General features: G+C 40.9%; 1 protein-coding gene across 7 annotated transcripts in view; it reads left to right on the top strand.

Annotated features, from left to right (window-relative positions):
- LOC142932962 (neurexin-1a) overlaps positions 1–26,294 on the top strand; it is a 228,749-nt gene that overhangs the window by 162,864 nt on the left and 39,591 nt on the right. For all 7 annotated transcript variants that reach the window (XM_076077074.1, XM_076077075.1, XM_076077076.1 and 4 more), the window contains one exon: positions 24,504–24,675. In XM_076077074.1, coding sequence (XP_075933189.1) covers positions 24,504–24,675 — 172 coding nt within the window. The remainder of the gene's footprint in view (positions 1–24,503; positions 24,676–26,294) is intronic.

Here is a 26,294-nt window from a genome sequence, read left to right as displayed (position 1 = left end):
GACCCAAACATTTCATTAAAGGAAAAGCCTGATGTTGGCACAGGAGGAGGAGGAGGAGGATAAGATGAAATGAGAGGACACAAGTATATGATTTCCTATCCATCCCACTCTTCTAAACTGCTTCTGTGTTGTCTGTGTTTTGGGAAAACTACTGACGGCTTGTCAGGTACAGCCTGGTCCTCAGAACCTCTGTGACCATGTATTGCTGGCCGTCAGACTCTGAGATAAACAATATTATGCATGTATGAGTGCGTGTGCGCACGCTCCTCACAGTTGGAAGTTGTTCAGCATGGGACTTTTTTTCCTTTTCATCTCTCCTTTTTTTTTCAGGAGATAGCATGGCATGCATGAACAATCTAAGTCTGTGTAGACACCCGCCGTGGGGGGTGAGCCATATATGTTACTGGTCCACGGACATGACTTTTTCCTTGCTCTTTATTCCAATAGGCTCTGTTACAGTCAACAGTGAGAGTGACAAGAAGATTAAAAAAAGAAGTGTTCAGGAACAGCATGTCATACCTGCTTCCTCTTCCCTCCCTCAGCTCTGTGCTCCACTAGGCGGAGTTGCAGGCCAGCATGGACACAGAGGTCCAGACAGTTCTAATGCACAACATTTATCATCATGGCAGTAGTGCTTGCCACCCTGGCCCAATCGCTTCCTCGTCATAAACCACAACTCAGGAAGAATGCTGAGTCAGGACCACCCTGAGATCAGATCAGTACACTAGCATATGGCGAGAGATGCGTTGGCTGAATATTTATTATTTATGGCAAGTTGTTGGCCCATTTGGATTCACACAAGTGTACAGTACTAGATAAAAACAATATGGAAGGACTTTACTTACGTTACCACTCCAGTAATTGGTAGTTGTTTTAATTTACAATTACAGGACAGAGCTTCAGCAAAGCCCGGCAGTTCTGTAAGTCTTTGCTGGGAGCCATTTCAGTCCCCATGAAATTTTGATTTATCTGTGGTGGTTCTGTGGAGGATGGTGGGCAGCCGCTCTTATGCTGCCCGCCAGCGCTGAGCACCATGAATTGTCAGCAGACTCCTAGAAATCAGAGTTATAGTTGGCTGTGAAGCACTGATCACATGGCAGGGTGCATATGCATGTGTGGTGTGAACACACTTGTCAGTGAGTGCGAATTGTTCAATAAACTCATTACAGGCCTCATAAAGAAAGCTGACATTTACAGCAAAGTGCAAAACGTCAAGGAGTTGAGTCTGATGAGCTCATGATGGAGGAAATGCTGTTTTAGCACAGCCACCTCAAGAAATGAATAAAAGGGCGCCAAAGAAAGAAAAAAGGGCAAGGGAGAAATGCAAACAACAGAAATGAAGCAGCAGTGTAAGATTAATGTTAGCCATGTATGGAGGAAATGCTCCACATACAGTACAGATCTTTAGTGGTCACTTACACCGATGATTTATAATGCATCCAAACAGCAGCTGATAGGGCCAATGCGGACAGACAGTCTGATAATGTAGGTCTAATTAAAACTCCCAGACTGGGACCAGAGCGTATGTCTCTGCCGACCCACACACACCGGGCACAGCCATGTCCTCATTAGCACCAACAATGTCACCGGGCCTGGCCGCCTTAATATGTGGAAGAGAACATAACATGCCCTTGCTCTGTGTGCTTTGAAGCCATCCTGCTTTCTAAAAACCGAGCCCTGACTGCTTGCGTGAGCCGTGTCTAGAGACAAAGTTAATGAAGACAGTAACGTGCAGGGGAGCGAGTTACCGGGATTCAGTCTTTGAAAGATCCCCCGTTCTGTGTTTTGGGGACTGAACATGTTGCCAGATTGGCAGCTGAACCTCATGGGCCACGCATACCTTTGATGAAACACTGAAACTGGTGAGGAAGAGCTGACAGGCACACTCCCTTTGGCCAAGTCCTGTCTTTTTTTTCTGCATCTCTGTTGTCAGACTTTGTCAGATCTGTGAATGTTTGTATTTGTGTGTAAGAACGCCAGTAAAAGAGAGCGAAAGAGATAGAAAGACACCGTGTGTGTCTATGCGCCTGCTGCTGTGCGTGTTTCTGGGTGAGCAGTCATCTGATGAACTGCCTTGCCACAACCTATAGGCTTGTGCACACCCAAGCCAGCGAGATCCTGTTGTTGTTGTTGTGTTGGTTAACAATCCTCTCCCCCAGCACCACAACTCACAAAGCAGCAGTAAGAGGTTGACAGACCCTAATGGAACCGTCATCTTCCAGATGAAAGATGGCCCTGCTTTGATGAGAGGGGGAGTTATGGGAGCTGTATAATAAAAGAACCATTTCCAATCGGTTCCGAAGCCAATTTAAGAGCGCCCAATGAAGACAGACGCTGTCATAGACAAACGGAGAAGCCGACATTCAATCATAGCACTTCTCCTGTTTGTCAGGTAGAGGGACCTTTCAATGCAGTGCTCCATACTCCTGCAGTGAATAGGACAGGCAATGACTCAACCCAAAAGCTTGATTTGGGAATCAAAAGTCCAGTCTGCACTTTCATCATTGTTCCTCCTAAGTTTTCAGTCAAACCCGGCTGTGATGCTGCACTCACGCTGTGAATGTTTTCCCACTGATTTTGTGCTCGCAGAAAATAATGCAATCTATTCATGATGTTTTTCTAACCCAGGTGGTATCACTTACTGTGAGAGTATAGCGATAATTGGTGGAAGAAGTGAGCAGTGCTCAGAATTATAAAATTTGCTGTGAATGGAAAAAAGGACTTTACTGCATCAGCTGTATCGGGCCCCGTTGCTGGGATCCAAACAGTGTGTGTGTGTGTGGTCATTATGGCAAAAAAGCAATCCTTTCAGGCTTTTTGATGGATCACTGGAACCTAATTTTTACCACCAGAAACTGACTCAATCCTGGCAATAAACAGCTATGTAATGGTACCATAAATGCTGGATGAGTACTAGGACAGGTGTTATAATGTTTTGTGTTTATTGCTAGGTAACTCCCACATCTGGTTATGTAATTGCTCGGCTCTCATACTGTGGCTTTAAAAACATGGGTGGTATGTATAAATATTCTGCCTGGTATTAGATACAGCGACAACCCCAGCAGGATTAAAAAAACAGGCTACCTGGTAGATCCTCTAGCCTTTAATCTCAACCTATCCCTCCTTTTGTCACTATCTCTGACCACAGGGAGCCAGAGGAGGAGCTGTGATATCAAGTCAAAGCATTCTCTGTCACATCCGCCCCAGTATAATAACATGAACATTCAACACAAGCCAGGCACATTAGTATGGTGATGCAAGCTGTATATACTAGCATAATGCCTATTTTCCATGTGCCAAATATAATTGTGTTCATTAATATAAGCGCTACCAAAGAAGGAGTGATCAGTGTGATGTGCAAGCCTGTTTACGAAGCAGTTCTTTTTCACATTCTGCTGTTCATATTGCTTGTCTTCACTCCATGATGTTTTTGAAAGGTGCTTTTGTTGTATATCCATTTTCATATTTATTGCCTTAGGCTCTTGCATAAGTGAAATACCCTCAAGTGAGCAAGGTCGACAGGAAGGGCTTGTCAACACCGCCTCTTTAAGGGTTGTGATCGAGTTTGGAGGTTTTTCACTTAAAAAGATTAATTGTACTGATCTGAAAAGGATTAAAAGGAGTTCACTAGGTGGCTTGTTGACTTGTGTGGAAGATGAAAACGCAAATTATGTTTTGCTTCACTCACGTAAATGCAAAGGATGTTACACTCATGCCCATTGTGTTAGAACAAGCTCAGGCTCAATCTTCCATTGAATTGTGAAATTGTCAATCTTAGCATGCACTCTCATTCTTTCAATTTGTCTGCCTTCTAACTTCCCTCTCAACTTCTCAAAGACGACACTCTCCATGGCCAACGAGTCCCCTTTCCAAACAGAATTGGCAGTAACTTCCCTTTTATCTTGTATTCTGATATTTATTTCACATATTTATGGAATCGGTTTGATAGTTATTATCATCCTGTCAAGCAGGACTGAGGAGTTTGTCGAACAGAGACGAGCGACGCAGGAGGGCAGGAGACAGTGCTGCAGTGAGCAGCCATCTTACAGAGGAGCCTTATCATTTCAAATGCAAAAAAATGTGTAAGAGTCACAACAAAGACATGAATGGCAATTTTCATCAGACGCTTGTCTTCTCTTCACTCTCTCCGCCGGAACATACGGTGTAATATGGTAACTGAGTTGCAACTTTTTCTGTCGCTTCCCTTCTTCTGTTGCTGCGTCTACAGTATATCTGTCTTTATCTCTCTCTGGAACTATTAGAAGATTAATCAGGCTGTCTTGGCTCTTCTTAAGACACACTCTGCTGATGGTGCTCTTCCACAGGAGAGGCTTGTGGGTGGGTGGCAGCCATTAGAACATGGTAGCACTTTGATCTGCTGGGCGGATTTACAAAATTGCACTTCGAGCTCCTTGTCGAAGGGGAAGAGGTAGAATGTGAGAGAGCGAGCTGTTTTTACAGCCAGTTTTAATGTTAAACGTGGCCGCAGAGCTTCTTGTGTTGTGTTTCTTCTTTTTTTTTTTCTGAACTAATTTTTTGGGGAACCACATCATTTTAGGGCTGATATAAGTCCCAAGTACCAAGTCAGGTTGCCTGCACTTTCCACCAGTGCTCCAGGTGAGTCCTTCATCTCTTCATGAATCTTTAAGAAGCTTCCTCTGTGAGACACGAATAAGGGAACTGGCTCCGACATGCCCTCCGCATTGTCAGTGTAATGACTATACAAAGCGATATATCTCCCGTAACCGCCACCTCACCACACACACCTTGCTCTGTCAACTCTGCTTAATTAGCAGCACATAACGACCTGTAGTGAATTATTGTTTTTAATTAAACAATTTTACCGCCTCTACAAATACGATCTGTGTTTATGGCCTGGATGAGGGGCAGTCAGCAAGGAATCAGTTACCGTCAATTTCCCCCTCCAAGCTGAAGTGAGGGTGAATCAACGTGCCGCCGCTGAAAAGAGAGAATTAAATCCAATTTCCATTACCGTGATGAAGTGATTACATCACATCAGAGAGTGCCCCAGAGCTAAGTATGGAAATCTGAGCACATGCATGTGCAGACCTGCCTTCAGCACCCTGTGACAGCGATGCACGTCTCTGTGCGAATCAAGTGTGCCACGTACACACACACACACACACACACACACACACACACATTTGCCTCTTTCTTCCTTTTTTTTCGTTTGCACACACTAACAGATACATGCCCAGATACACACGGAGACATAAAGAGTCTATTGAGCCATCACACAGATTAACGTTTGGTAGAGTGGGCTTGAATTTGCTCTCGCCATAACAAGGTTCCAGCACTCCCTATCTACTTGGGTATCCAGCCGTCATGGCCACGTTACACCTGGGTGGCTCTGCTAATGAAAGCATTTTATTAGACTTGCATGCAGGAGGCCTGGCGCAACCATCCTTTTTTTGTTATTCATACAGCCCTGTTTCCAGATTCCATGCACATCTTAGCCCCGTAACCCTTCTATAAGGGCAGCGCATCAACTCCCCTGCACACACGATACAAACTCTTCATGCTTGAAGATGTGCTCGGTAGGACATGTATATGTGCACACACTGGCATCGCAGATGCATTCAGTTTTCTTGCCTGCTAGTCATGCTTTGCTGTTATTTTCACAAAAAAGCAATATAACCCTATCAGCCGTAGGGACCCTAAGTCTGTATTAGGTCTTCAGGGGAGTGTTACATGATGATGTCACATTTTCCATTTATGTTATATCATTTTCAAATCAATTGAATCACCATTCAGTAATACGGTTTGGTATTATATTTACAGTTTTGCAGTTGTTCGAATACAAAAAAATAACTGCAGGTGGTGGGTGCCCTGTTCTGAACAGTAGACAACACCTTAGCTGAAATGCTTCTAATTCGCTCGACAATTTACAATGTGCGATATAAATGAAATGTAATTGTGCCTCATCCTTGCTGAATAGACTTGCTGTATTGTCAGTACAATGCAGTGAATTGGAAATCTTTTACATGTACTTTGTGATTTGAATCGGCATCCTTGAAGCATATCTTTTCCCGGTCAAAGCAGATCACTCCCTAATAGCTTTTGGCAAAACAGCCCATTGCTTTGAGTAGCGTGGAGAAACAATTCCTGGGACTACAGTACATTTTGTGGGGGCCATTCAACCAAATGCAATATCACACAGAAGGGCAGCAATGGAAGTATTTATTTGAAGAATTGATACAGTGGGTTATTGGAACACAACCGTTTTGGCTGTATGTGTCTTTTCATGTGGGCATGTATGCTGGCACTACAACATAAGTGGACGGGAGTGGTTATATAAGGACCCCCACAAATCATTACACATAAAAATGTTGCAATTATAAGTCAGCCTACTTAGCTTATCAAAGCTTCTGCTGCGACTACGCCAACCCCTGCCACCTCCTCTGCGAGTGTGTTTTGTTTGTGTCTGTGTCTGGAACAGCTGGATGAAACGTCTGATGCACCATCGCCAAATGTCACAAGTGGTCCATCCTTCTGGGGAAATAAATTGGCTCTCCCTTAAGCAGAAAGTATGTCGACAGGAGCTTTAGCATATGGTGGGAAACGGGACAACTGAAGACGACAGTTTCTGCTCCGTTTTGGCTTTTCTCATTATGATCCGGACAGCATCTTGATGATGAATGTGTCTTTTTGTAGAATTCTTTTTGGGGATAAGATAGCTGAGGGCAACTCATGAATCCTTAATGAGAAGCAAAGCACCATCCTTGGCATGTTTTGTTTCTCTTTTGTTTCTCTCTTCAGGTGATGCTTAATGTTGATTTACCTAATAATTGGGATATTTAAAATTCTGTTATATGTGTAAATGCTAGCGCCAGTGTGCTACCATGCTGCAGCTTATCAGGTATAGTGTTATCCACAATCCACCTAATTTTAGCAAGCTAACATTTGCGACTTTACACTTAACACAAAGTATAGCTAAGGCTGGTGGGAATGTCTTGTTTTGAAGAATTTTGTCATCAACCAAAGTATTGGACACATTTAAATGTTGATGTGATCATGTCTCTAGATGAAAAGTTAAAGATAACCACAGTTATTACAATTCATCCTCCAAAGGGGGACATGAATGTCGACCATATTTCAAGGCAATCCTGGTCACAATGAAAGTCTGTAACACATCGCATGGCAATCAATTTGATAGTTATTGAGATATTTCATTGGTGGACTGACCAACTGGCATTGTCTTCTCGAGAGCAATTCTGCTAAATATTCATAACACTCCATGCTCCCTGTTTCACTTAGTGAAATTACCTGTTTCCATTGATTTGAAATGCAAAGATATGAGATCAAGGAACACTGAATCAAAAAAGGTAGAGCTAATATCCAATTCAGGGTACAGTGTTTCTATGATGCTCAATATTTCATAAATCCATATAACCCATGAGTGTTTTTTTCTTGTCTCATGTCGCACACATGACAGCCGGGTTATATCTACACTAGCACTGACCCTTGTTTCTATGAACACTGTCCATTTTATCCACTCTAAAAACTTCAGATTCCATGATACAATATGGGTAAAGCTTTTCACACTGAGGTGGCCCTCGTGCCATCACCTTTCTTGAGAGTCCGTGGTTGGATCTGTTGCATCCACTTTTGCTTTTTCTTAGCGCACGTGCAGCAACGGTGAGTAATAAGCTCTGCTCAAGTCATCACAGCAGCTTTAGTGAGCTTGCCACGCTACCTCCCTGTTGGGTTCAAGGACATATGCCTGTTTCTTATGGCGGAGACGACTGTGACCAGTGAAATTTGCCTTTCTCTACAGTGTCTGGAGCAGAGCTTACACAGCCTAAGGAAAGGACAAATAACTAAAAATAGACTGGATCTGAAATCTTTGAACTGTGTGAATGTGGATGCTTTATGGCATGTTATGCTATGTAATAGCACATTAACACTATTGTATGCTTAAGATTGGAGACTTTCCAAAAATGTTTCGATACATAAGTGACCGCATCCATGAGAAAGACTTTGCTCTCTTTCATGACATTGCATATAATTTAATGGATGCATTTATGTCTTGTATACATGGTCTCTGGGACAATTGAATCCCAAATCCTTGCTCTGCTTCGGAATAAAGAGTAAACTAAACATTATTATTGCATTTCCCTGTATTTGTTTGCCATGTTTAGAATAAAGCGTACACTAAATGAATGTGCACGGACAAGAAATTAACATTTAAAAAGTCAAGAATAATTTGTATCTGCTCGTTAGTTGTCAGACTGCAGTACTTTTCTAAATTCAGTGTTAAATAGATTTGGTCAATTTTCAGAGTATTCATTGGTTCTTTCCATTTTCCATGTTCAGCATACTTTGTGAAGCAGGCACTTTCCTCAACACTGTCTCGGGCCCAGCTGGGGAACAACACTTACCCAACAGGAAGATAAAGACCAGACCGGATTGAAAAAAAGAATGCGTCCATTTACTCAGCCTTCCCCCGTGTTATATCTGTATACATTTGAGCGAATAACAGTGTGCGCTTGTGTACGTGAGCTTATGAGCATCATGGGGAACCGGGTGGAGACGGGTGCTGTACGGATAGAAATAGAGAGGAAAAGACTGATGGCACAGGCAAAGATATATGCTTGGCTGGAGAAGTTAATAAAATTGAAGCTGTGTTATGATGAATAAGGAAAGGGCCATAAAAGAGAATGTATGTAGTGAATCTCCCTGGCGAGCAGCGCTGAACAGCCTGGTGAGCACACCCAGGGGAAGGCTTTTTAATCTGCAGCCCTCCCCAACACTTTGAGCTGCACGGGGAAATGGGCCCACATTCTGTTTGAGCTTCAATAAGACAGAGATATGGAAACCATGAGCTGGACATCGACAAATAAAAGTTGAAGCCACGGTAGAATATCAGTGAATTGGAAAGGTGATATTAATGGGATTTTTTGTTTTTTTTCTAAAGAAGGGCAGGAGTGTGCTGCCAACTTAAACGAACCGTTCTTGTTAAAAAGTTGTTGAATACACTGTTACCACATGGAAATGCTAATTATTGTCCTACAAGGGAGGTCATTGGATGAACCAATGACACATACACTGCTCTCCTGCGGTAATAGAACAGGCATATGGTTACCAAAACCTGATTGATTAGAGGGACACATACAGTACATTGCTAATGTATTTGTGATAAAAGCCCAAGAGCAATTTTAGTGCAGGAGGCTCAACGTACTTACAGTGCTGTACATGCAGCTCTTGTGATAATGAATCCATCCAGACGCCTGCAGAGTGAAAACAAAATGACAAAGAGGGAAAATGTCCTTAAAGAAGAAGGACACATGGCTAAAACATCCTCCAGTAAAGGTAGACACACTGGATATGCACTCTTTCAAGCACATCACATTTAGTATGCATTACTATTTATATTATACATAGTCACAACATTGCAGTCTCTCAATATCCACTTCCACAGGGTTATTAGTCTTTCTTTTGCAGTGTGTCTTCACCAAACACTTGATTACTGCTACACCTGCATCTTTTTTTTTAAATACAAAGTATCTTGCTGTCTTTCATATCACTCTATCAAGTGCAATGCATTTACAAGTTAAGAAGAAGAAGGCTGCAGCTGCAGTCTGATTCTCAAAAGCCGATCCGATACCAACCACCTAATTAATGGATGTGGTGTAAATAACAGTGTTTCAATGGTTTTTGTGTTGAGAAAAGCTGGTAGCCTTCTTAATGTCATATCATGGATTTTGCATATCTGGGTGAGGCAGTGTATACAGTAGGCGGCCGATTATTGAAAAATAGATGAGGTTACTCATCTTATTTGGCAGATTTTTTATTTTTTTTATCTCTAAAGGGTTGTTTTTTTGTCAGGGATATGCTGTCAGACAGAAAGTTTTCCCTAAAGCTGGAGATTGTTCATGGTCAAAGCACAGAAAACGTGCATGCCAGATGCCAGATGCCTGTTCTTCCTGCATACAGTATGCAGTATAGAAGCCCTCCATTTCGATATGCCATTTCCCGTCAGAGAAATATGCCTCTTTGTGAGTAGTTGTGTATTTGAATGACAATATGTCTGACTTGTTTCCTGTTGCTGGGAACTTAGGCTGGTGAAAAGCAGAAAGAATGGTGGGGTCTTTGTGAGCGCAGCCATGGCAGCTGTTCATTTTTCGCCTGAACTGCTTTTCAGAGAAGCCAGTTACCTTGCTGATGATAAATGCCTCTGTACGCTGAGCTGTCTCACAACTCCAGCAGCCTTTAAACCCTGACAGCCTGTGCAGGCTCAGCCCCACAACCTCAGGCCTCCAACCTCAGCCTGTCCTTCAGCGTTACAAATCAATGGCGGTCTTTCCTCGCTCTGGCCAGAGGCTGCTTCAGCCACAGCGGCCCACGGAAAAAAAAAAACCCTACTTAATAACATGGAAGGTAATGCTCATGTGCAGTGACAGGTGAGACCTCCATGACAGTGTGATGTCCGAGGGATCATCACCGAGGCAACATGTGTAGCCGGGAAGCAGACATCTGTGGTTGAGAGAGATAGTAATAGGTAGTGATTGGGGAGGTATTGGGATGACAGTGATTGCTATCTGCGTGTGGACAACCAGACATCTGGACACGATGTAATCTCTCATGGAGTGATGGTGCCGACCTTATACCTTCAGTCCAGCCGATTCCCTACAGATCAGCTCCGGCTGTTTGCCTTAATACCTTGAATTCCCTCTCTCTTTAGCTACCTTCTAAGTCCACCTTTTCTATACTTTTCCACCTTCTCTCTTCCCTGTAATCAAGTTTCTCTTCTTTCCAGCCTTGCTTTGATCTGTCTTCCTATTTTTTTTCCTCTAATTTACTTCTCTCATTGACTCCAGTCTCTTTTTTTTTTTTTTTTTTCTGCTTCTCCTCTTCATCACCAGTCAATCCCTGTGAGTCAGACACAGGGGCAAGAGATAAATGATGGTTGAGAAATGTTGGCAGTGTTTGATTTGATGCGAGTTTGGTTGTGGTAGTGATGACAAATGGAATTGCTCTGTAATCATTGAATTGAATTAGCATACAAATACATGGAAAAAAAAACATCCATTTAGGACCTAATTAAATGTCTGTTACATACATACATACTTGTTGCTGTGTCAACTTCACTACGGTGGATATGCTCAGAGCAGACAGGTGTTCAGCTGTTTGCGAGCAGAGGAGGAAGTAACAGTATTGTGTAGCCTAAGTTTTCAGTTTGTTTTGTTTTTCCAGGCTAAATACTCTTTGTATTCATTGAAATGTGTTGATAGTATATTTTAAACGTAGGAAGATGCGATCATGTATGCATGTGCATGTGTACAGTACCCTCCCACCCCTGAAAAACAGGGCTCCAATAGCCCGAAATGCATGTTATGTTCTTTTGTGCAAATATGTCAGACATTAAATGACATCATTCTTGACAATAGATTATCTTAGTGTTATTATTTACTATATAGACTTAAAAAAAATAGCAGGCAAAATAGAAATAAATACAAAAAGTTAATTTCAGACCATTCGGGTTTGCAGTCAATTGGAAGATTTTCGGTAGCTTTTCTGTTCTATTTATTCCTACCATCCAACAGTACTGTAGGCCTCAGTCTCAGCACTGTTAACTACACTTTTCATCATAACTTATTAGTATTTTTAATTATTTCAGTTATTTTGAACTGGAAATTGAAGTTTAAAAAAGTGAGCATACTTAGGCAGGAATAGTCTAATGAAAGATGCTGATATATTGCATTTTGAGAAATGTAGGATCCGATGGTTTGGGACCTTGCTAAGGTCTAAATTTAGGATAACTCAGGCTCTGCTGCTTCACGTTTGACAAGTCTCTGTTTTAATATCCAGTCCCTAACTTTATGAAAAGTGCAATACTAAGGTGCTGCAATCCTCCTGTAACTGTTACAGCAACACATCGGCTAACACAAATAAATAGTGTGGGATTCTTTTTGTTTGTTTTTTGCCTTGATATGAATAAATAAATGAATTACTTGTTGTACCGGTCACAGTATTGTGTCACGCAAATCTCAAAAAAGGAATGTGTCCGTGAAAGGAAAAAAGCTAAATTGGAGGTTGAAGAAAATGCTGGACCCAGCTTATTTATGACCTTGTTTGCATATTTATCAAAGTACACAACTTTTCCCAAACTCGTGCTCCAGAGATGCATAGGTCATCTATTTAAACAGATGAGTCATGGAAGAGGATGCTAAACAGGTGGTATCAACACAATGTCACGGTAGCCATCCATTATTAACTTTCAGTTCTGTGTGTGTGTGTGTGTGTGTGTTAGCATGATATTCCTATTAGTGTTACAACTCTGGCATCATTCCAGCCGAGGCTTGCAAAGTTTTTGTAGGTGGCTCCTTCAACATGAGACGTGTGTGTCACATGTCTTTCCCTCTCTGTTTTTGAAGTCCCAGATACCTTCAAGGTAAAGGAGACTGACAAGGAAAGGATAAGAAACATGGAAAATGAGATTGAAAAAGGGAGAGGGGAATTGAGTAGGAGGCAAAATCAGGGGAAAGCAAGCGAGGAGTGGAAGAAATAGGACACAGTGAAAATCGAAGCGAAGTGATAGAGCAAAGCGAGGAGGGGGGGGGGGGGGGGGGGGGGAAAGAGTAAGAGCCTCAGGCTGAGAGGCACCAGCCCAAGTATCATAGTCAATTAACATCCCAGCCCAGCACTAATTCTCAGTCTATTTCAGACCATTAATTATGTGCACCATCAGTTCCAGCTCACTTGGCCTGACACAAGTCTTCATCACGTTGCCTTGGCCCCTACAGATCCTGTTTTACCAGAAAAATAGCTGCAGTTTACATATTCGTGATGCAATAGAGATGAAAATTGTATGGATCAAGCCCACTCTCTGAATAGAAAAGAGATGTGGTGACACTCTAATTACTGACCACAATATTAGTACTATGTAACTATCTAACCATTATATTTTAGGAGATGCTTATACTACATGTCTATATACTCGGTAACCAATTGACAGGGAGGTCTAGGGGATTTATTCTAAAGGTTACAGAGGTCTGGATAGTTTGCTTACATCAATAAGGCTTCAGTAGTTATTATCAACACAGGGTGGTACTTTGTGGATGGAGCTATCAGCAGGCCCAGAGGGGAGTCAAACCAAGCCTGTACTCTCAGCAGGCTGAGCTGTGTTCCCTATCTCTGGACAGGTTGGAGAAATTGCCCTGCATGGAGAAATTAGGTTAACTGTGGGGGGAAAGGGTATCAGCAAATTACTTTTCTTCCATATCCTGGCCCCAACTTCTGGAGAGGCCTCATCAAACGTGCTGGGCTTTCTGTCTGACAGGTTTTAGGGTGTACTGCAGTAACACCTGACTGCCCTGTTCTAATTCCACCACCAGCAGGAGCAGCTCCTTTATGTGCCATAACCGGCAGCCCAGAAAACCATCGACCACAGTCCAGAAAAACAGTCTACCAATTGCAGTAAGACTAGAAGTTGTAGTACAGTTGTAAATTGATTAAAAAAACAACAAAAAAAACCTGATAACAACACTTGAGGAGTCTGCCAACAGCCGTCGACTAGTGTTATCCTGTTTGATTATACCTTCTGGCTGAACCTTGACAGTCCAGTTTGGAGTTGGCTATTTGGTTCAAAATATGAGAACATCAATTACAGAATGGAAAAAAAGACATTGTTATGCAAATAAAGCCACTGGTTAGATGACGTTGTCTCATTAGATGGTGCTAAATAATTAAAAAAATAAACGACTGGGCCCCGAGGATCACACACTTTTCTTCCATCAATTTGTTGTTGATGCAATCTAAGAGCCTGCCTTAATCAATTTTGTTTCATTAGGGCAAATGTAATTGGCTTCCTCATTATGCAACTTTTAAAATGTGTCAATACCCTGTTTAGTTGACCATTCAATCGCTAAACGGTGCAGAGTTACAAAGTTCAGTCCCACCAATGATAATCAATTGACGAATATCAAATAACCAACAGGGACTCTGTGAAGACGAATGAGGCGGTGGCACGAACAGCCACATCTCAGGGGAGCGAGTTAGCCATTCAGCGGCATTGTGTTGTCACCAGTAGCTACCATTGTATGCTGCATGAATCGATCACGGCTACATATAATTTAGCAGAGCCACAAACACACAGAAACTGCAGTTTAAAAAGGTGTAGATCTTTTTGAAACCTTCTTGTCTGTGCTGCACTGTTCACTTCTATCCCCAGCTAAACCCCTATGTACTACATGTTGTAGCATCTGAACATAGCAGGCAAAGGGGGAAGAAACAAGTCTGCATCACAACACTCGTTGAACTCAGATGAAAGTGCTTAGTCAGCTCCACAGAGCATCCAAATATCTGTCACATGGTGTCTAACTGTTGTCACCTTCCAGAAGGGCTGTCCTCACCACTGTCAGCGTTTCCATCTCTACAATTTCACCCCACGTCATTTATTAGGTTTTCCTTACTGCACCCACAATAAGTGACAAGTGAGAATAATTGGACAAAATCCTGAAATTGAGTGGGTTGGATGAGGCATTTTTTTTGCCTCTTTGAATCTTTAGAAAAAAACATATCGACAGTCGTGGCATCTCATTGTTGATTGAGATCAATTTAAGTCGATGCTGATGATTGCAGTCTGAGTGTGTTAATTTGGTGAATGGAAATAAAAAGAAAAGCACTGCTTCTGCCATTTTATGAAAATGTATTTGGTGTCATGACTGACTCAATTGGCTCGTAATGACGGCTCCTGGCTAGACTTGTCACCTTGCTCTGTGGCCCTAACAGGCATTTTCTTCGACACCGTAATGTCAGCCTGCCACAGGACAGAGGAGAGAGATGCATTTTAAAAACTTGTGTGCAGAGAAAGCTGGCAGATGTTGATGGCTGTTCACTCGGCTTGTGAAAACCGACAACAATGTATTCTACTTATTTAGTTGTAATCCCCAGATCTATATATTAAAAGTTAAGAATGAGAACATTTTAATGCTTATTTTGTCCCATTTTCAGATATCAGTCCTCTTAACTTTACTGTGCATGTATGTTAGTCTTTTTTTGTTGAAACCTACTGTCCAGCCTAGCAGATACATCACCAAGAATAAAAGCTTGTTAAATAGGACATATTATGAAAAAACATTTTCCTACCAACCCCACAAACTGTGAAATATGACAACCCAGTCTGTTTTTCTTTGTGCTGCCTAGATCAGAAAACATGTGATTTAACGAGTCATTCAGATTTGGTTCCCCTTCATCTGTCACATGCAGGCCGATTATAATATAACACCCCCCCCATCTGACTATCTCCACCCACGGCTTGAAAACTACCTTTCCAAAGATGCACCGTATTTTTCTTGCAAGTCAGAGCAGACTGTGCTAAAGAGACGGGCGCTAAAACAGAGCGTTTCAGACAAAAGGTGAATACAGGTATATGAAAAGAAAAATGTTTTTCATATTAACATATTCTGGTATAAACCTAAATCTCGAGTATGAACCTGAAAATGACCATAATATGTACCCACTGTGGGTCAGCGGCTGTCTGTGATTGGCCAACTGCAGAAAGTCATTAACTCATGGTAGACCAGCTTTTGTGTGTTCTAACTGAAAACAACAATGCTGCCTTTAGTGATCCCTCAGCTATGTACTCAGCAGCCTCAAAATAAATGATGTCAGTACACAAATATGGCAAAAACTAAGAATCAATATACTCTCTTAACACACCTGGTTCTAGTAAGGTAGCCGTATTGTTGCCTCACAATCTTCTGCAGTATATGAAAGCATCCATAAGTACAGAGATACTGGGTCAGTTTCACTGAAAAATAGCTGCTGACATGGGGATAAAGACAATGATCTTATCCCATCTTTTTAGGGTGCTTTGTGCAAGTATCAGGCTCCCTTGTGTTTTGAAAAGATATGGCTATAGGAGCAGACAGGAATTTCAGGACTGTCTGAGAAAAACAGCATTCAGTAAAATCACATATACCGCAGGAATCGCACTGTTCACGCCTATCCCTCCTGATCATTTTAATGTGTTTTCTTTTCGGTACAGCAAATCTCTTTTGTTTCTTAATGTGAAGTAGGACAGCACTGTCCTATGTGTCTGACTACCATCGTTAAATCATTTGTATTGTAGCCAAATAGTATACATGGGAGACATTGTAGTCAAAAGTATGGATTTGTTTTTTTGTTCTGTAACTAGGAATCAATTTTACAATACTTGTTTTCCTATTTAAACATTGTCTTTTTTTCTTGCAATGAAGTTTCTTTCAAAGGTTCACTGTCTGATCTCTTACTACGAATTCCTATCACATCCATTCATGTGCTCAGCTTTGATTGATTGTAGTAAAATGATTAGATCTCACCTCACCCGTTTGCCTGCAAGCTGAGTATCCTTTACAGCGAACAGGGAGGCTCGATTCTGTATCACAAACACATCGACTCTACCATTTTTTTTTTCCTCTCAGCTGCCCCACATTCACTGAAGCCCTCCATCTGCCAGGCATTGTTCAGAATGAAAACGGGGCCCGAGAGCAGCTACAATGGTGTTGAATTACATTTTTTTTTAAATATCATGAAAGCAACCATAGACCTTCATTACCTGAAAAATCTAGGGCGAAGTTCATTCCTCTGAGGTTTAAGTAAAGCATAGTCCTTGTCATAACTTAACACCTCTTCTTCCAGATATTTCAATGTACTCCTCTTCTGAGATGAACTTGCTTCAGAGTGGGAATAGGAAAATCAGTTTGAGCTAAGTTAACATTAAAAGACAGGGAAGTCAGCAGACATGAATAAGTCAGAAGGCACTACGGGACTCTTTTTGTCTGTGACGTTGGAATCAAAGAGAAACCGGGCTGGATAAAGGAATTAAATGGCACAATAATACACGGGGCTGATGGGGAATAATGTTAGAGAAGTTGGAAAAAAAGTCATCCATGAAATTGCTTGTTGCATCCTTTAAAACCTCTTGATTGATGGTGGCAATTTTAAAGCTTGGCAGTTTCCCAGTTCAGTATTAGAAACAAGTACTCCAGGGTTCTCCTGAAGGAAAGAGGCACCCTTTAACCCAGTTAATTGACAGCCATTGTTAATGTACGTTTATGGGCGGTAGATATTCAGTATGCAAGATAACATCAGCCATATGTTTCTCCTGTGAGTGCTATGCTCATGACCGTTGCTGTAACTGTATTTCTACCGTCCCCTCACTATGGCAACAACCTTAAAAGCATCCGACCTGTATTACTAATCCTTCTGTTTGTTGCAACAATAGATTGTTGTTTGCAAGACAGTTAACCCCATGAATAGCAAATAAATCATTTCTGAATATATTTTACAGCACAAACAACAATTATTGGGAATTAGTATTTATTATATAGAAATAGAGTATATGGGGAACATAAGGAATGTAAGACTTGGTAAACATGCTACCTTTGTAGATGGAGTTACTCAAAGTGGCGTGGAGTGTGGTTTTTTTAGGTCTATTTGGAAGCTTTGCTGTGAAGGTGGTGTATTTTTTTCTGTTTAGCCAATTCTTTCTCAGGCCGTTCTATCAAACCAATACGCTTTAACTGTTGTCTGTGTATACATACTTACATACAAACATACAGAGTTCTCAGTATGAGAGAGAGCACACAGCTGCAATTGATTACAGGTTTAAAGTTCTTATATCATACTCCGAGTCCATTTACTTTATTCTACCAGTATGACTGATGTGTTAAAAGGAAAGACTCAACGTTTGCTGGTTGCATTAGTTCCAGCCGGGGTTTTTATCTCAAACTGAGCCAAAAGCGGAGCTCTGAGAAAACTGAGAACCGTTTTGAGAGTTTAAATGTCCGAATGAATGTCTACTCTCCAAGAAAATAGTCGTTGGTTGGACTCTGTTACGCTCTATTATGCTCATATTTATAAATGTATGACTTCAAATCCATAGATGAATATTTTATGCCACTCAAGATGACACATTTTCTGTGTTATGAACTCATTGTTATATCAGTCACCCAAATAATTACACGGTTGTAAATTGAAAAGACAATGCCATGATTATGGAAATGAGACATCGTTTATCTGAACTACGTTAAAATTGTAATTCTGCATCACTGGGGTGAAATGCGTGAGACACCTTTTTACGAGATTAGCAAACCTGTCACATAATTACACGAGGAGCTCCCACGGTGAGAAAACCTAGTGGAACAGATCTCGGTGGAACAAGACGGGATTGTCTATTAATGAGAAATGATCTCATTATAACAAGAAACCTAGCTCGGTGAAAACCATCAAAATAATAGCACCTTTTCTTAAAAGCACTGTTTATGATTTGGAGTATGAATGTTGACATGCAGGACTTACTCATCTGTTTTTGTTCTCCTGAACTAGAGATAATCTGAGTCGACACGACTAAATGTTTGTCATGATGTGTATCCTTATCATGTTGAATGTCTTGGGAGTCTCGTCCTGAGGAGAAAGGGTCAGTCATAGCATATGTCCCCTGCCTTCAGGCATATGTCCCCAGCTCTACCTGAGCTTTTTTTTCCATTTCTAACTAAGGTGGTTGCACTATCCCCGTTCTCCCCAAACACACACTTATGTATATTTGATCTTATTTAGCCAGAGAGCCGTGCTGTATGAATCGTACAGATGAAGTGAGCTGTACTCTGAGTATGCTCAGGGGGACGCAGGAAGTCCTGGCAGAGAGGACAGAGATGAAGGTCAACTCACCCCGACTGCGGGTCAGCTGTCACAAGTGGACAGACAGTGGAATCACCTGAAACCTGAATTGATTTCTTTCAGCGAGAGAGAACGACATTTTAGATATCTGTTGACCCTTGATGGAATGTGTCATAGACAGAGCAAGAGAAAGACTTCAGACAGACAGAAAAATGTCATTTCAAGGGAGGGAAAAAAACAAAACGGTGCCTTTTCAAAAGTGCTACTGTCCAGCTCCCACTTCAGACCGAAAGTGAACTTCTGAACTCAAGTGCTACTGTACCACTAATGAGTAAAACAAATGGTATTTGTAATGCAATTATTCCTCCTGTGTAAAAACACTCAGACGTTCTGTATGTTTTGTTGCCACATCTCACACAGAAGGTGCCGATTCCACATAAGCACAAATGAATGTTTTTTTGTATTATTTCCCTTATAACGGTACAATAGAAGTGTGTCTCTTGGCGCCCTCCGTCAAACAGCCGCTGCGGCTGACTTGATGATTTATTAACTCAAGTTGATGAAGCTCTACTGAAGAAAGCTACTTGATGGAGTCTCCTACCAATGGAAACAATTTCAAGCCAACTTCACAGATAATTAGGCACTTTAGCCGACGGACTTGATTTTGAAATAAGCTGAGCTCCCAGCAAACTCACTTATACCTCACCACAATGGAAACGCTCCAAGGCGTATATATTGCAATATTGTTCTTTTATGAAAATGTAAAAATCGAGCCAAAAATGCAACTTGCTGTATACCACCTGGATAGTCTAATACGTACATCACATATTAATAACTCAGCGGACAAATTGCATCAAAACTATTTCAAAAGGTATTTCACTCAGCAAAGAACACTGAGCTGAAATGCCCTTTATGACAATAAAGTGCATATTTTAAATCCTTTAAAAACCGGATTCTTTTTTAATGTATCGTTAGTAGTCACGGACATTCCGATACACTATCGTTTAAAAAATTATCGCAATAGTAAACTATATAGATATTTTTGCACGGCACTATTTTATGTGTGCAGGTGATTTGCTTATATTCCTTCACTACAATGATAATATGTTCCCAGCAAGGTTCTGACTGTGTCGTCAGATTTAATACCAAGCAGAGCAGAGTAATGCACTGATGATTTGATGTAAAGAGAATATAAATGAATATCCTGAATGCTGCTTAAGGTGGGAAGCTCTTACAGTAAACGGTCTTGGCCACTATTTTACAGATGATTAGATGTATGATAAAGATGTTGGAAGGTACACAGTAGTCACCACATGCTTGTAAATCAATGTCATGTACCCATTTGATTCCAGGGTCTTTCTGTTTAAGGGCTTGTTGTTCACCTATGGGTACAAATAGAGAGTTCATGCAATATTGGGACGTTAAGATTTGACAGTGTTCTTCAACATGTTAGCACCTAAATGTCAGACAGTGATAAGAAAGTGTCTGCACAAGTGTACTGTATGTGCAGATAGGAACAGGTAGAGAAGAATATAGTTGTTTGTTTTTAAAGACTCTTCCAAAAAGCTGCACGTGTTGTTGTTTAGACTTGGCAACGCCAGGGAAAGTTTGTATTTGTCCATTGTGAGAGCAAGTTTTATTATGTGACACACTATATGTAAGTACGATAAGGCTGTTCAGTGCAATAGGCCTGCGTGTGTGTGATTTGTATTTTGTAATAGGGATTTGTTTAGGATTTTTAGCTTCTATCTTTTACTACTATAGATGTTTGAAATAATATTACATATAGGGCCCGCTGGTTTCCCATCGAGGTATACTGTAGTTTTGTCACAGCCCATAACATCATTAAGTTGTAAGGAATATTAGGGAGGTAATGTATCATATAGCGATACCACGCTGAACTTTCATTTTCTGCAACCCCATAGAAGTGCTTTTATACTGCCTTAAGGTTTGTTATGAAATGTCTACACTCTAAAGAAGTATGTCTGAGTGACTGCATAAACACATGTTTGTGAACCTGTAATTACAGGTTGTAGTTGAGTTACTGCACTATGTACAGTTTATGGACTACGTGCTGTAAGGGGGGGGAAAGAAAATCTCTCTTCTGATTATTCCATTACTTCTGTAATTTCATTAACTAAGCTTTTCCTAAAAAAAAATAGAAAAGGAGAAGCAGAAGACTGTCAGAGGTAATTAAAAGATAAGGTGAACAGTAGAGTCTGCTTTCCCCAGCTACATTAAGACATTTAGCTTCTGCAGCGAGAGCGCAGTATCCCTCAACACGCACACACAGAGACACCCACGCATAGCGCACACTGAATGGATGAGGGAGGTGCTCTCCCACCTGCCAATAGACCCCTCACCGGAGGGAGATGTGTTGCAGTCCCGTGGCGTCGTACTGGTGAAATATGAAATGTGACGGGGTGCACAATGGTTGTCAACACGAATGACTCGTAAACAAGCAAAACATTACAGCCTACACCGCGGTGTTCATTTTCCCAAAGATTGGAGAGGAGGTCCGACAACATCTCCAATACCACTTCTCACTTTTTTTTTTGCGTTGTCTTATCGTGGGCAGGGGGAAATAATATGCTCGCTCCAGTAAACCATTCCAAACGTGTGGATCATTCAACTCGCTGTGTAACTGTTTTGCACTTGGTTTGTTTTCAGCCTCAAGCAGCATACCATATCATTTTAACAAAAACATAAATACAAAATGTTTGATTTATTATTTATAGGAACGCTGTTATGAAGAGGCTCTGAGTAAGTTTTATCGATATTTTACAACCTAAACCGTCATTAGGGGAATTATATTGAATGACTTTAAGCATTTAACACATGTTTGTTCAGACATGGTTTTGTTGACATGATTAAAAGAAATAAATCGATGCTACTCCGTGCTACAAATAATTACAGAAAAAAAAAAATAAACACTTGGTCTGCAGAGGCTGTTTTGCGGCTTTATAGCTAGTAAAACAAGTATCTCTATGGTTGTATAATGAGTGCAGATGGGGAGTTTTAACGAGAAACTGACACCCTGAGTATTGCGGCAGCTACTCCACCCTCCAGCTGCAAGGATGAGAAGCATTAAAAAAAAAAAAGAGCAGATTAGAGGAGAATGGTGGATCAACTTCATCAGTTAATTAAACTCTATTGCAGCTTGATGAGCAATTAATCAAGGCAGCGTGCGTCGTGTCAGGCAGGGCTGAGTTCTTCGGGTGCGGTATATTCGCGCCGTACAGTATGTTCCCAGGGGGCAGCCCTGTGGGGAGCAGTCGTTACCGAGTTAGCAGCCCTAAAATCGTACCGGGTGCACTGGATCGGGTTTATGTAAGCAGCTATCAATCACACTCTGACATAAACCGCATCCAATTAGAGCTCCAGGATTAGGCTCCTCTCTGTGTGAAACTACTTGTCTAAATAGATTGAGTTTCAGGAAATGCTAAAATATATAGGATTATTATTTCCAAAAAAAGTAATATTGACGTTTAAAGCAAATGCCAGCCCTATTTCAGAGGGCAGAGGCAATAACAGTCAAAGTTAATCACATTAATCTGGTCATGTCAAACATTTTCTCAGCCTGAAGATCTAGCTCTTATCTTTCATCTGACTCCCTAAATATGATGGTTGGCTTTATGTCCTTTGTCTGTTACCCTCTTTCATCTACCTCTTCATCTCTTTCAAGATTGTGAAGAAGGCTTTTTTTTTTATGCTATGGAAATTCGAGTTGGCAGTTTGTGACTAAATGCAATAAATTTATTAACGAGACCATGGGGAACATTAAAAGTCAATTGAAGGAGGCTATTAAAAGCAGGATTTTAATTGGGTTGGTCCCTTCACTAAACCTTTTTTTCTGTCTCTTCTTCTCTTTTTTTTTTCCAAGAGCAATGGTACTAAAAAGTTCTAAATTAATGTGTTCAGTGTGTGGTAGTCCTTGAAAGAAAGTTGCCCTTTGGAATCGCGGATTCTATTCTCAGGTTAAATCTTACTGTATAGTCAAGTACTTCAAAATATAATATTTTTTGTGTGAAAATCAGCCTTGGTGTGAGGTCAGATGATGGCAGGGGCTCATGGTATCTGCTGCCTCTTGCTGCAGTTAGTCTTGCTGAGGACCTGCTGGATCTTGCTGAAGGGCTTCAAGAGAAGAGGGTAAATCTCTTAACCTGATTGCAGCCAACACAAGGTTTTACTACAAAACCAGTGTCTGCAGATCATCCGCTCGCCCATTCAATTGTGAAAACCTGACATGAGCACTGTAGCCATCTGCTTTTCATGTTTATGCCCCCGAGGAGTCAGTAAATTGTGTTAGTGCTGTAGCTTTAATGCATCAGATTATATAATCTGTTGAAATTACATTGCAAAGCATACAATTGTCCTAGTTTTGGTAACGTGGTGTGACACATTACAAATGGTTTTAATTGCACTTTAGCTTGTGGCTCTTGAGACGTGCTCGACTCATTCTGCACTTTAAGAGAACTGGGCTCTTTCTGTGTGTGCACGTGTGCGTGCGTGTGTGTGTGTGTGTGTGTGTGTGGGGCTTAAAAAAGAGTCTGTCTGTGCATATGGGAGAGTCGGAGAGAGAGATGTAGATGTAGTGTAGTATTGGCTGTGCTGACTGGATAATGACATGCAGAGTGCTGCGCTGCTCCAGTAGGTTGAGCCTCCAACCAGATGCTCCTTTCACTGCAGCTCATAAGCAGAGAGAGAGAGGCTGCACCAACATCTTAACTGCATTAAGCAGTAAGATTCAGGGTCGGCGATCATATACTGTTAAAGGAGCTTATTAGAGTAGATACCCATAGCATGCGGGCCTGAGGAGACTGAGGCTAAGCTGGGTTCAAACTTCCTGTGAGACATTCTCTTAATGTTCCCATGCTTATGTTTTTATGCTCTCTGCGTAATGAACTCAAAATTCACTGCAGTTTAATGATTCCGTCTCACACAAACTGCTCAGATTCAATGATATCGTTTCTGCAAGCTTTGAAGCTACATTGGGGCTTTTAAATTGATGATGAGGGTGTGTCTACAGTATTTTGAAAGGGAGGCACAGAAGATTGTGCCTGTGTGTGTGTGTGTGTGTGTGTGTGTGTGTGTGTGTGTGTGTGCGTGCCTGTGTGTGTGTGTGTGTCCGTGTGATGGATAACCGACTGAAAAAAAAAAAAAAAAGATTGCACTTTTAAAGAACCAGATGGCAGCATCAGACAGAAGGCCAGAACAGGTACACCGAGCACTGAAGCTCAAGGGGATACTCTTAGCCACTAACTATTTAATTTATTGAGCTGATGTCATAAAATTAACAAAGGACAAAATGCACAGTACGCCATGCTGTTAAAATGTGTTTTTTTGGGGGGGGGGGGGGCATGGTATTAAGAGCAATACCATGTTTAAGACCACATATGTTAAGTATTTCTTCCAATCCAAGGCAATAATCCATACAGTGATCTGCCCGGTTGTAATCCCAACATGTTTTATATGCACTTGGAATAGGATCTAACACAGCAAAAAAGAAAGTGATAAGATTCATTCCTCAGGGAGAACATATGTTACTGTATATGTTACTCTAGGGGGTGACAGATGTGAACGCCATAGGACTACAGCAACACCACATAGAGAAAAGAGCTACTCTAATGACATCATGTAAGATTGCCTCCCTTCCATGTTTCTTGGTTCATCATGTTTTAGTGGAGTCTATTTTAAGAGTTTAAAAAATGTACACACTTTAAAGGCTTCTCTGATTAAAATGGCCTTTTGTTTTGTTATTTGAGAAAAAGAAAATACATACTAATTTACGAATAGTCCCTTAGCAACACTTTGCTTTCTAAAGCAGTCATGTTTATTGTCAATAAAAGTTTTTCTTTTCTGTGTTCTTCTCTTTTCAGGAAAAAGGAAACATTGCCGTTGTATTTAATGTCGGAACAGATGACATTAACATTGAGGAGACGTCAAAGTTTGTAAATGACGGAAAGTACCATATAGTGAAGTTTACGAGGAGTGGGGGTAATGCCACTCTGCAGGTGGATGACCTGCCAGTCATTGAGCGCTACCCTACAGGTGAGTCACCCACTCCGCCTTTAACTACATCTGCCACTGCTAAAAAGCGATAACATGACCAAGAGATTATCAAGTCAACTAGTAATGCTTTGTCTGTCAGGATGTTTTAATGTTGACTTGGCATGTGCTTTAATTGATTTTTATTTGTTTCTGTTTCCAGCAGTTGTTACGAATAATACAAGTGTTGTTGAGTTTTTTTCTCATCTCTGATGTTTATCGCTTTACATTAATCAATGCTGTTAAACAACCCAGGTCTGTGTAAATGGATTGCACTTAAACTCTACCATAGTCTAAAATATAAACTGTATAAAAGGGCAACCACCCACCCTATCCACATGTCTGCATTATATTCCCCATATAAATAAACAATCCACCTACAGTTTATGCTCGCAGAACGGCAAATCAATAGACTATTTCCAGACAAATTACCACTTTTACTGTGGCAAGTAATCGTGTGCCAGTTCAATATTTATTTCTCTGCCAATACAGAAGATTGATTGAATTAAGGCAACGGGGTGGACAAACCTTTAATAACATACTAAAACTAAAGTAATGCCTTAATTAAACTGTTGCTTACTCAGAATTAGATGGCAGATGATCAGTTACATTCAACCTTGAAAAATGCACTTACATGTTTATCATTTTCACAGCATACACCACAAGTACACATAGACAAAAATGAAGTTGCATTGGTTTTCTCTGTCATTACTAATGACTTATAATACATATTAATTCGTGTAGCACTTTACATAAACACAGTTTACATGACAATATAAGATGAATTCCCTTATTACTGGCCCATGTAATGAGTATTCAGTAATTTAATTGAAAGTATAACATACGTTATAAGTTCCAGCTGTTATGACTGAAATATTTATACTGGCTTTTTCTTTTATAGAGTAGTGGAAACTGGTAACGTATATAGATGGAACTGTGTCTCTGGAAAATGGAGATTCATATTGGGGAGCATGCAAGCTATGTCATTATATTTGTTGATGGAAATATGAAGTAATCTACTGTTGGAAATGGAAAACAACTCAGCAACACTGGTATGTTTCTGTAGAATGTCAAGATGATAGTATGATGGCTTTCAAAATGAATTTAAATGCCGCTGCTTGTGTTGTTGAAATTGTACATTTTTTAACTGCTGAAAAGGCTTTGACAAAACCTACAGAGTATTGAAGGAGTGTGACTATTATATGACTAGATTGTAATGCTTACTCTACAAGAGTAAAAACTGCATCCCCCAAATCCAAATTTGTTAGATTGTGAGCATGCATAAGATGACTGGGCAGCAGGACGAACGGAAGACAAATTCAACCTGTCTCTACCCTTTTGCATAATGTTTGGTGACCTTTTTAGCTATGACCAGTGCGTTCATCCAAATGAAAGATGGTTTTATGACTGGGACTCAATCTTTGCTGCTTGCCTCAGGTGGAAAAGGAAGCTAATGGCTTTTGACATGTTGTGGACATGGCAGAATGCACGGCAGGGTTAAATGCCTCGATGCTAAGATCTCAATCTTCAAACAACAAACACCCTCAGTCCCCAAGACGCCTATGATACATACAGAAGTGCTGCTCATAAACTAGATGAAGTTGTCGAAAACAACTTTTTTT

The sequence above is a fragment of the Anarhichas minor genome, unplaced genomic scaffold, assembly GCF_050575085.1.
Source record: "Anarhichas minor isolate MPS153535 unplaced genomic scaffold, ASM5057508v1 ptg000058l, whole genome shotgun sequence".
Classification (NCBI taxonomy): Eukaryota; Metazoa; Chordata; class Actinopteri; order Perciformes; family Anarhichadidae; genus Anarhichas; species Anarhichas minor.
The sequence above is the reverse complement of the archived record's forward strand: the minus strand, read 5'-3'. Positions and strand labels throughout refer to the sequence as shown.